The 12,500-nt window shown below is 43.1% G+C and overlaps 1 protein-coding gene across 1 annotated transcript in view; it reads right to left on the bottom strand.

The window, feature by feature from the left end:
- Nucleotides 1-6,820, bottom strand: part of LOC106869271 (5-hydroxytryptamine receptor 1F) — a 169,027-nt gene extending 162,207 nt beyond the window's left edge. The window contains exon 1 of the mRNA XM_014914943.3: nt 3,721-6,820. Coding sequence (XP_014770429.1) covers nt 3,721-3,975 — 255 coding nt within the window. The 5' untranslated portion in view covers nt 3,976-6,820. The remainder of the gene's footprint in view (nt 1-3,720) is intronic.
- Between the last annotated feature and the right edge of the window lie 5,680 nt (nt 6,821-12,500).

Below are 12,500 nucleotides of genomic sequence, written 5' to 3' on the forward strand. Positions count from 1 at the left end.
AACGCTTATTGGTATTTCGTTTGTCTTGACGGTCTGAGTTCAAATTCCACCGAGGTCGACTTTGCCTTTCATCCTTTCAGGGTCGATTAATTAAGTACCAGTTGAGTACTGCGATCAATCTTATCGACTGGCCTCCTCCCCCCCCCCAAATTTCAGGCCTTGTGCTTAGAGTAGAAAAGAATCGTTAGTACGCCGGCATTTCAACGGCGTTTTCGTCCGTTTATGCTCTGAGTTCGAATTCCACTGAGGTCGACTTTGACTTCCATCCTTTTCATGGTCAATAAAATAAATACCAGTTGAATACTGGGGTCGATGCAATCGGCTAGTCCCCTTCGATTTCAGATGTTTTGCCTCTTAGTAACAAGGGTTGTTGTTAGGCGTGGCTGTATGGTAAGAAGCTTGCTTACCAACCACATGGTTCCGGGTTCAGTCCCACTCCGTGACACCTTGAGCAAGTGTCTTCTACTATAGCCTTGGGCCAAACAAAGCCTTGTGAGTGGATTTGGTAGATGGAAACTCACATAAGCCCGTCGTGTGCGTGTCCTTGTGTGTGTTTGTCCCCCACCCGCGTAACAGATTGACAACCGGTGTTGGTGTGTTTACGTTCTTGTAACTTAGCAGTTCGGCAAAAGGACCCGATAGAATAAGTACCAGGCTTTAAAAAAATTAAGTCCTGGGGTCGATTCTTTCGACTAAAAAAATATTCAAGGTGGTGCCCCAGCATGGCCGGAGTCTAATGACCGAAACAAGTAAAAGATAAAGGATAGGTTCAACAGGAATAAAAGAAAATGAAATTTTTGTTTTCCTTTTTTGTTTTTTGTTTATGTAAACTTAATCAATTGTAAAAATTAATGAGCAGATGAAGCAAGTTTTCCGGCTGATTCATTTCATCACCTGCATTTTTAGTTCGCAAAGTGGTCTCTGCTTCAGTCGATGCGTTAAATCATCGAGAGAAAAAAAAAACTATATCGTGGTTTTTATTCCGGTTCTTTACGTTTTGAGTTCGAATCACGCGTAAGTCAATCTTAGTTTCTTTCTTTTTTCATCCTTTCAAATTTGCTGATGCCAATAGTGTCAATAGGGCGGTGTGCGGGCAGAGTCGTTAGCACGCCGGGTGGAATGCTTAGTGGTATTTCGCTCGTTTTAATGTTCGGAGTTCAAATGACGCCGGGTCGACTTTCCCTTTTATTTTTTTTTTTTCTGGGTCAATATAACAAGTAGCAGTCGAACATTGGGGTCGGTGCCATCGACTTAACGCCTCACTTGTAATTGCTAGCTGCTCTGTGAAACCGTTATAAAATACTAATCAAATACGAGGATTAAATTTATGAAGCTGCGCTGATTTTGCATCTTAATTCTTTTCTATTCTAGGCACAAGGCCTGAAATTTTGGGGGAGGGTGGGAGGTTGTCAGTCGATTAGATCGATCTCAGTACGCAACTGGTACTTTATTTCGTTCAATCTGCTATCAAGGCATTACCTAGAAGTAGTAGCTGCGAGCTGGACAATAACATTAATGAGATGAATGATGAAAAAAAATGGTACTCAATTTATCGACCCCGAAATGATGAAAGGTAAAGTTGACCTCGGCGGAATTTGAACTCAGAACGTAAAGACAAACAAAATACCGCTAAGAATCTCACCCGGCGTGCTAACGCCTCTGCCAGCTCGTCGCCCTTTTTACACCTTAATTCGAAAGATAGAGTAGAAAATTATTTATAAAACTAAGAGGAAACACTCGCTTCGTTGATTTATTTTTACTACTACTACTACTACTACTACTACTGTGTGTGTGTGTGTGAGTTGTTCTACAACTCTTCTTCATTGTCTCCATGAGTTTTATTTTAGCCCCATACACACAGTATCTAGGGCCGTCGTGCCCAATAAACTACACCACAATAATAATTCTTTCTAATTTTAGTACGAGGTCAGCAATTTTCAGGGGAAGGGTACAGCGATTACATTGATTCCAGAGCTCAACTTTATTTTATCGACCCTGAAATGAAGAAAGGCAAAGTTGACTTCGGTGGGATTTGATCTCACAACGTAAAGAGCCGGAATAAATGTCACTAGACAATTTTCCCTACGCTCCAGCGACTCGGCTGCCCTATTTTTTTTTATTTAGGCACATGACCAATAGTTTTATGGGGATAGGACTAATCGATGTAATCGACTACAGTACTTGATTAGTTCTTTATTCTTTGGTCCCAGGAGGAATGAATGACAAAGACAGCCCCGGCGGAATTTGAACTCAGAACGCAATGAGTTGTCCTAATAATAACCCTTTCTCACTCTGCCATGAGGCCGACAAGTTTTACGGGGGTGGGTAAACAGATTACCTCAACCCCCACGGCTCAACTGGTACGGCTTTTATCGAAATCGAAAGGCAAGGGGACAAGTCGATTATATCGACTCCAGTGTTCCACTGATAGTTAATTCATCGACCCCTAAAGGATGAAAAGCAAAGTCAACCTCGGCGGAATTTGAACTCAGAACGTAGCATCGGGCGAAATACCGCTAAGCATTTCGTCCAGCACGCTAACGATTCTGCCAGCTCGCCGGCTTCACTGCTTTGATAATGATAAAAATCTTTGTTTCAAAATTGGCGCAAGACCGGCAGTTTTTAGCAGTGGGAGGTTTTAATCGATTTCATCAACCCCAATATTTCACTGGCACTTTATTTAATAGACCATGAAAAGATGAAAAGGCGAAGTTGACCTCAGCGGGATTTGAACACAAAACGTAAAGCGCTGGAAGAAATGCTGCTTAGCATTTTGTCTGACGCGCCAACAATTCTACTAGCTGTCTGCGTAATAATAATAATAATTCTTTCTTTGTGGGCCACAAGGGCCGCGAAAAACTTTTAGGAGAATACAAAGACAAAGGACAGTGGAGATTTAAATAAAAACAATAAAATCAATGACAATTTGCAAAATAATAATCATGATTTAAAATTGTGGCACAAGGCCAGTAATTTCGATGGAAGAAGGGTGAACCGATTACATCGACCCCACCCTCCGTCCTCAACTGGTACTTATTTAATCGACCTCAAAAGCATGACAGGCAAAAATTGACACCGGCGGTATTTGATCTCAGAACGTGAAGACGAACGAAATGCCGCTAAGCATTTTGTTCGGCGTGCCAACGATTTTGCTAGCTCGCCACCTTAGATAATAATAATAATAATAATAATAATAATAATGATAATAATAATAATAATAATAATAATAATAATAATAATAATAATAATAATAATAATAATCCTTTCTACTATAGGCACAAGGCCTGAAATTCTTGGGGAGGTGTAGGGGCAGTCGATATCATCGACCCCAGTACGTAACTGGCACTTAATTTATCGACCCCGAAAGGATGGAAAGCAAAGTCGACCTCGGTGGAATTTGACCTCAGAACGTAAAGACGGACGAAAGGCCGTTAAGCATTTTTTCCCTGCGTGCTAACGATTTTGCAAGCTCGTCACCTCAACAACAATAATAATAATAATAATAATAACAACAATAATAGAAATAACAAAGCTGATGATGATGAAGCTGACGATTTCTCATGTTTGCCACAGAAGCATGGAATGAGAAAGTACATTACAAGGACGGTCTACAACAAATATAGGTTTGGGTAGAATTTAGATTTAAAAAACATATATAAAACTTCCCTTCAAGAAAATAATAAGAAGAAGAACCACAACAATAAAGAGGCTGTCACTTACCTGTGTGAGAGGTACTCCGTCGTATGCCAGACCAATAATTATAAACGGCATTGTAAGTAGGCCATTTCCTAAGTCTGCTACGCAAAGATTGAGAAGGAAAGCCGACGATATGGTCCTCAGTTTTTTCGTAAGAATTACAGTGACAATCACCAGAATATTTGAAACAACTGTTATTAGACAGAAGACACTCATGGACAAGATGAGAACCACACGTACGCTAGCACTTGGGTAAGCTAGGTCCACACCCTCTCCCATGGACGGGGGTGCAAGTGATGGGATAAAGAAGGAATAATATAAAGGAAGGAATGAAGAATGTACGAAAGGGAAAGAGAGAGAGAGAAAAAAAAACTTGAATGGAAGAAAGAAAGAAAAAGGAGAGAGAAAGAAGAAACAAAGAAGGAAATGTGTAGAGAAGGGAGAGAAGAAGAAACAGAAGAAGAAGAAGAAGAAGAAGAAGAAGAAGAAGAAGAAGAAGAAGAAGAAGAAAAAGAAGAAGAAGAAGAAGAAGAAGAAGAAGAAGAAGAAGAAGAAGAAGAAGAAGAAGAAGAAGAAGAAGAAGAAGAAAAGGGGCTGCGGAACAAGAGGCGAAGTTGTGTAGGTAAGCGAAAGTGGTGGCGTTGCTGAAGGTGGTGGTGAGAGTGGGGGGAGTTCCTGTTGTTGGTATTACTTTGTGTGTGTGCGCGCGTGTCTCTGTGTGTGTATGTGTGTATGTGTATGTGTGTGCGTGTGTATGTGTGTGGCGAGAAGTTGTCGTGGCTGTTTAGCCCCAGGTCAGCCCTGATCGAGCAGACCTATGGTCAAATGTATTCCAGTCGTGACCATTCCGTCTATGTTTATACTTGATGTATATCCACGACGGTTGGTAATGTGTGTACGTGTACGTGTGTGTGTGTGTGTGTGGTTTTGAAAGATTTTTGGCTGCTATTACTAGCAAATCGAGCGACCGCGTAGAGACTCCCTCGTCGGCCTGTTTTGTAATGAGAAGTAAAAGCGATCTGTTGTGAATGGTTGCGTGTGTATGTGTGTGTATGCTTGCAATGTGTGGGTGTGCATTGATGGGTGTGTGTGTGTGTGCGTCAGTGCACGTGTGGTCTATGTACCTTACTGTGCACTACTACATGGATGTGTGCGTGTGTCTGTGCAGCATGTGTGTGTTTATAATGTGTAAGGGTGTATGTATGTATTTATGTCTATATATATACATATATATAGTTGTGTGTGTATGTAAATGTTTGATTCAGTGCGCGCGTAGCTTCAGTGTGTAGTGTTTACTGTGTGTATGTGTGTGTGTGTGTGTTTACATTTATGTGCCTTAGTGTGTGCATGTGCGATGTGTATGTGTGTGATTTGTGATGTGTATGTTATATGGATTTATGTGTGTGTGTGTGTGTGTGTGGTTGCGTGCGTTAGTGCGCTCGCTCTTCGTGTGTGTATTAGTATGAATTTACTATGCACCAATCGGTGTATGCTCGGTGTGCGCGTGTGTGTTCGTACCTATGTATGTGTATCTATGTGTGTGTGTGTGTGTGTGTGTGTGTGTGTGTGTGTGTGTGTGTGCTTGTATGACGAGGGTGTACGGATGTGTGTTTTACGTATGGGAAGTGTGTACGTGTGCGTATGAATGTGTTTGTGTATGTATGCATGTGTGAGTCCGAGCATCAGAGCGCGCACCTCAGTATGGAGGCTCTAAGTTTGAGCGCACTGCTATGTGTGTGTGTGTGTGTGTGTGTGTGTGTGTGTGTGCGCGTAGTCCTATGTTTGTGTGTCTCTGTATACGCTCACGCGTGTGTGCGTGTGTGTGTGTGTGTTTGTATACGCGCATGTGTTTGTAAATGTCTCTCTCTCTCTTTATACGCACGTGTGGGTGTGTTTATGTGTCTCTCAGTACGCGCATGTGTGCGTGCGTGTGTGTGTGAGTGCCTATCTCTTTGTATGTGTGTGCGTGTGTCTGTGCATGCATGTGTGTGTGTGTGTATGCAAGCACACATATAAATGCGTGTGTTGCAGCGTGAGATAAAAAGGACGGCACTAAATATGTATGGATATTGTATACTTCTCTGTGTGTATGTGTGTGTTCGTATGTGTGTTTATGTATTTGTGTGTATGGTCGTATATGCGCGTGAGTGTGTGTATGTGTGTGTGTGTGTACGTGTGTTCGTGTGTGTGTGCGTGTATGGTTTCGTATGTGTTGTTCTTTGTGAATGTGTTCGCGTGTGTCTTGATGTTTACAATTGGGTGGGTGGGTATGTGGGTGGGGCCGTTTTAAGTGATACTGCTGTCTCTTTCCTCCCGCTACTACAGCTGCTGGTGATGATGACGATGACGATGACGATGACGATGATGATGATGATGACGATGACGATGACGATGACGATGATGATGATGATGATGATGGTGGTGGTGGTGATGGTGATGATGAAATTGTTGATACTGTTGTGGTCGTTGTTGTTGATGATGATGATGATGATGGTGGTGGTGGTGGTGTTGACGATGACGATGATACTGATGATGATGCCGGAGCTGGTAGTATTAGTGCTACTCGTAATGATGATGATGATGATGATGGTGATAGCGGTGGTGGTGGTGGTGGTGGTGGTGGTGGTAATGGTGTGGAGAATGGTGGCGGCGCTAGTGGTGCTGGTGTTGGTGTTGGTGTAGATTTAGTACCGTTTCATTTGGTCGTGCCGGTAGTGGTGGTGGTAGTAGTGGTGCTGGTGGTGGTGGTGGTGGTGGTAGTAGCAAGCTGGAAGTTATTAGTATTTTAGTTATTGTAAGTACAATAGTATTGGCAGTGGTACTGGTAGTAGTCATGGTCATAGTAGGAGTTGTAGTAGCAACAGTACAAATCGTTGTTGTCATTTAGTAGTAGTTGTAGTAGTAGTTGTTGTTGTTGTAGTTGTTGTTATTGTTGTAGTAGCAGTAGTAGTAGTAGTAGTAACGATAGACGTTGTAGTGTTAGTGGTAGTTGTTAAAGTCTCGGTGGTAGTACGCTCCTTGTCCTTGTATTGTTCTAGTTACAGCGTAACTGTGTTAGTACAAGGTAGTGGTGGTAGTGGTGGTGGTACTGTTTAGTGTTAGTGGTGGCGTCAGAAGTAACAGTAGCAGTAGTAGTAGTAGTAGTAGTAGTAGTAGTAGTGGTGGTGGTGATGGTGGTGGTAGATATAACTTAATGTTTGGTGTTTTAGTAATAACTCATGAGAATTGTTATTGTTGTTAGTATTTAGTTGTAAAACTAATAGTAGTAGTGGTGGTGGTGGTGGTGGTGGTGGTGGTGGTGGTAGTAGTGGTGATGATTGTGATGGTGATGGCAGTGGTGGTGGTAGTGGCGTTATTAGTGGTGATACTGCCGCTGATTGTAGTAGTACCGGTGGTGGTCGTCGTGGTAGTGGCATAGATGATATAGGGGATGCTGGTGGTGATGGTTTGGATTGTTGTACTGGTGTTAGTAGTGGGGTGGTGCTACTCTTTGTGGCGGTGATGGTGCTGGTAGTGGTGGTGGTGGTGTGGTAGTGGTGGTGGTGGTGGTGGTAATGGTGGTGGTGGTGTGGTGGTGGTAGTGGTGGTGGTGTTGTGGTGGTGGTGGTGATGGTGGTGATGGTGTTGATGTTTTCGTTTGTGGTAGTGAAGATTGCAGTACTGGTGGTGGTTGTGATGGTGGTGGTAGTGGTGGTGGTTGTTTTCAAAGTGGATGTATTGGTTGTAGTGCTGATTTCAATTTTTCATTATTGTTGTTGTTATTGGTACTGTTGATGTGGTTGTTGTTCTGTAAAAATGATCTTGATGATGATGATGATGATGACGATGATGATGATGATGATGATGATGATGATGATGAATGTCAGTTGTTGATGATATGTGGCTAACCCTTAATGTTGAACCCCCAAACCAACCCGGATTTTAAACAACAGCTTTTTAGAAAAAGTAACAAAAAAAAAAAACATATATATTTATATAAAATAAAAAAGTAAAAAGAATCTACCTATGTCCATCTTGTCTCCAGATACAAGCGTATCTAGGATTACACAAACGAACGTGTCATTATTTCAAGACATTCAAGGCAGCAGACTGTGAGATTTGAAGGATTTTTGGCTGCTGTATCTAGCATATTCTGCGACCTAGCATATCCTGCGTTGGAGAGGGCCGAGCATCAAAGCGTTTCTGATGTTGCTGTTATTGTTGTAGTTAATCATGTATAAGGGCATGGTTGTGTGGTAAGAAGCTTCCTTCCGCCCCTAAAGGCGACGAGTTCTGAGTTCAAATTCCGCCGAGGTCGACTTTGCCTTTTATCCTTCCAATGTCGATAAATTAAGTACCAATTGCGTACTTGGGTCGATCTAATCGACTGGCCACACCCTCACCCCAAATTTCAGGCCTTGTGCCTAAAGTAGAAAAGAAAGGGTTCAAGCCAAACTTAACCTCGGCAGGGTTTGAACTCACCACCATTAGTGTTGTGGTTCAGACTGGGAGCTGACAAAATCGCACGCCGGATAAAATTGTTCTACTGCATTTCTTCCGGCTTTACGAATGAGTTCGAATTCCGTCGAGGCCGACTTTGTTTCTCATCCTTTCGGGATCGATAAAATAAACAGCAGTTAATTACTAGGCTCCATAAACTAAGTACCAGTTGCGTACTGGGGTCCATCTAATCGTCCAGCCCGTTTCCCTCAAAATTTCAGGCCGTGTACCCTATAGTACAATGGATTATTATGGTTTGCAGGGCACGGGGTTTGTAGAGTTACTGTTGTTGCTTAGTCCATCCATGGCCATCCCCTCTTTTTGTATATCTACGGCCATATTGTCCAAAGTTTTTTTTTCTGTTAAGATGGTAGAAATTTGATTTGAGGATTATTTGGCTATTATTTCTAGGTATTTCTGCGTCCGCGTACAGGCTTGTAAGTCGTCCCATCGTTACACAGCTCTTGCCGTTGTTGTTGTGGTTGTTGTTATGGTATTGTGTTTTGTAGACTCATTACTGGCTAGCTAGTGGAGGCGCAATGGCCCAGTGGTTAGGCCAGCGGACTTGCGGTCGTAGGATCGCAGTTTCGCTTCTCAGACCGGGCGTTGTGAGTGTTTATTGAGCGAAAACACCTAAAGCTCCACGAGGCTCCGGCAGGGAATGGTGGCGAACCCTGCTGTACTCTTTCACCACAACTTTCTCTCACTCTTTCTTCCTGTTTCTGTTGTGCCTGTAATTCAAAGGGCCAGCTTTGTCACACTCTGTGTCACGCTGAATCTCCCCGAGAACTACGTTAAGGGTACACGTGTCCGTGGAGTGCTCAGCCACTTGCACGTTAATTTCACGAGCATGCTGTTCCGTTGATCGGATCAACTGGAACCCTCGTCGTCGTAACCGACGGAGTGCCAACAAACAAAAATGTTGTGTGGCAGTTATTGACGTTAATCATCAGGCGTATTTTAAATGTTGTTATACAGCAAATTTTAACACAAACTTTTGTTTGTCGGCTGTTATTCAGGTAGTTATTTCTGTATTGCTGTTAATGCAACTGTTGTTAGTCATCTATTTTTGTTGCAGCTGCTTCACTTATTATATTACTGTTGTTAAAGGGAACTGTTGTTCGTCAGATGTTGTTGCTGCAGCAGTTGTTAAAATTACCGTTGTTAGCCATTTGTATAAACGGTCATCCCTTTTCTGTTATAAAGCAACATTCATCGCCATAGATGAGGATCGACACAAAACAAAAACCCGTACAGAAGACAGTGAGTTTGGTTCTTTTGGCCAACTTCACCTCTTTTGAGGATGGGAAGCTGGACGTGGCACGTTAGAGGTGGCACATTACTATGCCAGCATCTGCAACTCTAGCTTCCAATTCAGATTCCGAAGAGATGAGAAAGGCAAAGACGTCTCGGCGGGATTTGAGCTCAGAGCACAATGAATCGCAACGAATGGCGCAAGGAGTTTTGTCCAGCGCTCTGCCGACTCTGGATAAGACTTTAATATTTTCACCGGGAAAAGGGGTTGGGCCTCTTCGTTATCATTATCATTGCTTCCAGTATGTGTGCGTGGGTGTGTGGCGTGGGTGGCGGGGTGGGGAATAAATAAAGATTCAGTTACTGCTGTTATTTAACCCCTGATCAGCATTAATCAAGCAGACTTATGGTACATGGCCTAGTGGTTAGAGCAGCGGACACGGGGTCGAGGGTCGCGAGTTCGAATCTCAGACCGGGCGATGTGTGTCTTTATGAGCGAAACACCTAAGCTCCACGCGGCTCTGGCAGAAGGTAATGGCGAACATCTGCTGACTCTTTCGCCACAACTTTCTCTCACTCTTTCCTCCTGCCTATGACACTTCACCTGTGGTGTCCTGCCCAGGTGGGGAACCTATACTCCAATGAAACCAGGAAACCGGCCCTTATGACCCAGGCATGGCTCGAGAAGGAAGAAAGAACGACAGTCTTATGGATAAAGGTGCTCCAGTCATAACGACACCATTATTTGTTCCGTCCATATTTTTTAAAGACAATACTGCATAATATGGAGATTTAGCTGTTGCTTCTAGTAGGTCAAGTGACCAAGCAGAGAATTCTTTTATTTGTTTGCACATTTTTCTTGCAATTTGTCTTGGTGTTGGTGGTGTTGGCGGTTCACTGTTAATGTTGTTGTTAGCAGTAGTAATGCATATGGCTACTGTGGTTGTTAGTCGTGTTGGCGGCGTGGTTGCTATGTTTTGTTGTTGGTGTTAGTCTTGTTGAGGGCGTGGCAGTACTATATCGTTGTTGTGGGTACGGCTGGCATTATGTTGTTAGTCCTTTTAGGGCTGTGGCTACTGTGGGTTGTTATTAAACCCGTTGGGGGTGAGGCTACAATATTTGTTGTTAGTGGGGCTATGGTCGTTGTGTAACGTCATTGATGCTATTTGACCACTTGGGGCGTGGCTCCAGCGTAATATTATTGTTAGTCGTGTTGTGGGCGTGGATGCCACCTTGTACTTTTGATATTCTTACTTTGATTAGGGGCAGAGCTTCGCTGATATGTTGTTGTTTTTGTTACACTTACTGGGGGCAAGGCTGCATTATTATGATGTTGTTAGTCGTGTCGGGGTGTGGCTGTATACGATGTCGTTGTTAGTTCTGCTGAAGGCGTGGCTGTTGTTGGTCGCGTGAGGGGCGTGACTCCTGCCTTATAATATCGTTACACGTATTGGGGGCGTCGCTGTTGGGCGTGTTAAGGACTTGGATTCTGTGTTTAGTTGTTGTTGGTGTTGTTGTTACTGCAGCCGCTGATGTTGTTGATGCTGCTGCCGCTGCTGCTGCTGTATGTTGCTAAGCTGTCCTCGATATCAATATTGTTGCTGTTGTTGTTGTGAGTGTATATGCGGATATTGTGAGCTGTGTCTATGTGTGTATACATGTGCATGTATTGTGAAGCATATGTGTGCAATGTCTCTGCAAATTGATGCATGTATATGTTTATTATATGGTGTCTCTGTCGTGTGTTGTGAATGTATGTCGTATGTATATATGTATATTAGTGTGTGTGTGTGTGTGTGTGTGTGTGTGTGTGTGTATGTGGATGTGTGTTTTATGCTTGTAAATGTGTGTAATGCATGCTTTGTGTTGTACATGGGAAGCAAATGGAATTTATATGGGAAGCAAATGTGAAGTATATTTCTATAGTCTCTCTGAGATGTAGGTATATACATACATACATCACATCTATGTATGTATGTATGTATGTATGTAGGTAGGTATGTAGGTATGTAGGTATGTATGTATGTTTGTATGTATGTATGTATGTATATATGTATGTATGCATGTCTATGTGTATGCCGCAAATGCAAAATATCAATTAGTCCTAGAGCGCACAATGTTCCCGAAGGTCGGCAATGGTCTTCCTCGGTCACGAGTGGACGGCCATCATGTATGTATGTATGTATGTACGTATGTCTGTATGTATGTATATATATGTTACGTCAGGTCGCTCTTGGACACTACTGGTAACATGTAACCCAGGAAACCTGGTCGGCTCGTGGCTGATTAAACTGGCAACCCCATCAAGCTTGCTTGGTGAGGAGGGTGATTGTTGGACAACCCGCAGGACGAAAAATAAGACCTGTCAAGGAGCGGAGGAGTTCATGAGCAGTCAACAGCCATCCATCATTATATGTACATGTGCATGTAAGCATGTATATATGCGCGGGGACATGGTAACACCTGGGTTGGTGTCCAGACACTCACAAGACATTTGGTCGGACCGGTTCTACAGTAAAAGACACTTGCCTAAGAGGAAGCGGAGTGAAACTGAACCCTAAACGCCGAGGTTGCTAAGCGAGCTTCTTAAACCCACACAGTCATTATCACTAGTGTACGGTTTAGCCCGCAGTAGTCTTAATTTTGTTGTTGTTGTTGTTGTTGTCATCGTTGTTGTGGTTGTTAGTGTTACAGCTGTCGCAGATGTGATCTAATATATATGATGTTATTTTAAACGGCCACCTCTTCGCCACCCATCTATCTCTATCTACTTCCCGGTAGCGCTACCCGCTGGGTGTCAATGACTTTCTATTGACAGCAGGGGTTCAAAAGGTGGATTTTGCAAAAAATTGTTTATAACAGGTGCTTATTCTGTTAGGGTACATCAGCTCCCATGCTCCTCCTCATATTATTCTTGCTTCTATACGTGTGTGTGTGTGCGTGTATATGCGTGTGTATGTGTGTGTGTGTGTGTGTGTGTGTGTGTGTGTGTGTGTGTGTTTACGTGTGTTTGCGTGCCTGTGTGTATGCGCTTGTATGCGGATATACAAATACATACCGACATACATTCA

This window comes from Octopus bimaculoides, chromosome 13 (genome assembly GCF_046866305.1).
Source record: "Octopus bimaculoides isolate indiv1 chromosome 13, ASM4686630v1, whole genome shotgun sequence".
Taxonomy (NCBI): Eukaryota; Metazoa; Mollusca; class Cephalopoda; order Octopoda; family Octopodidae; genus Octopus; species Octopus bimaculoides.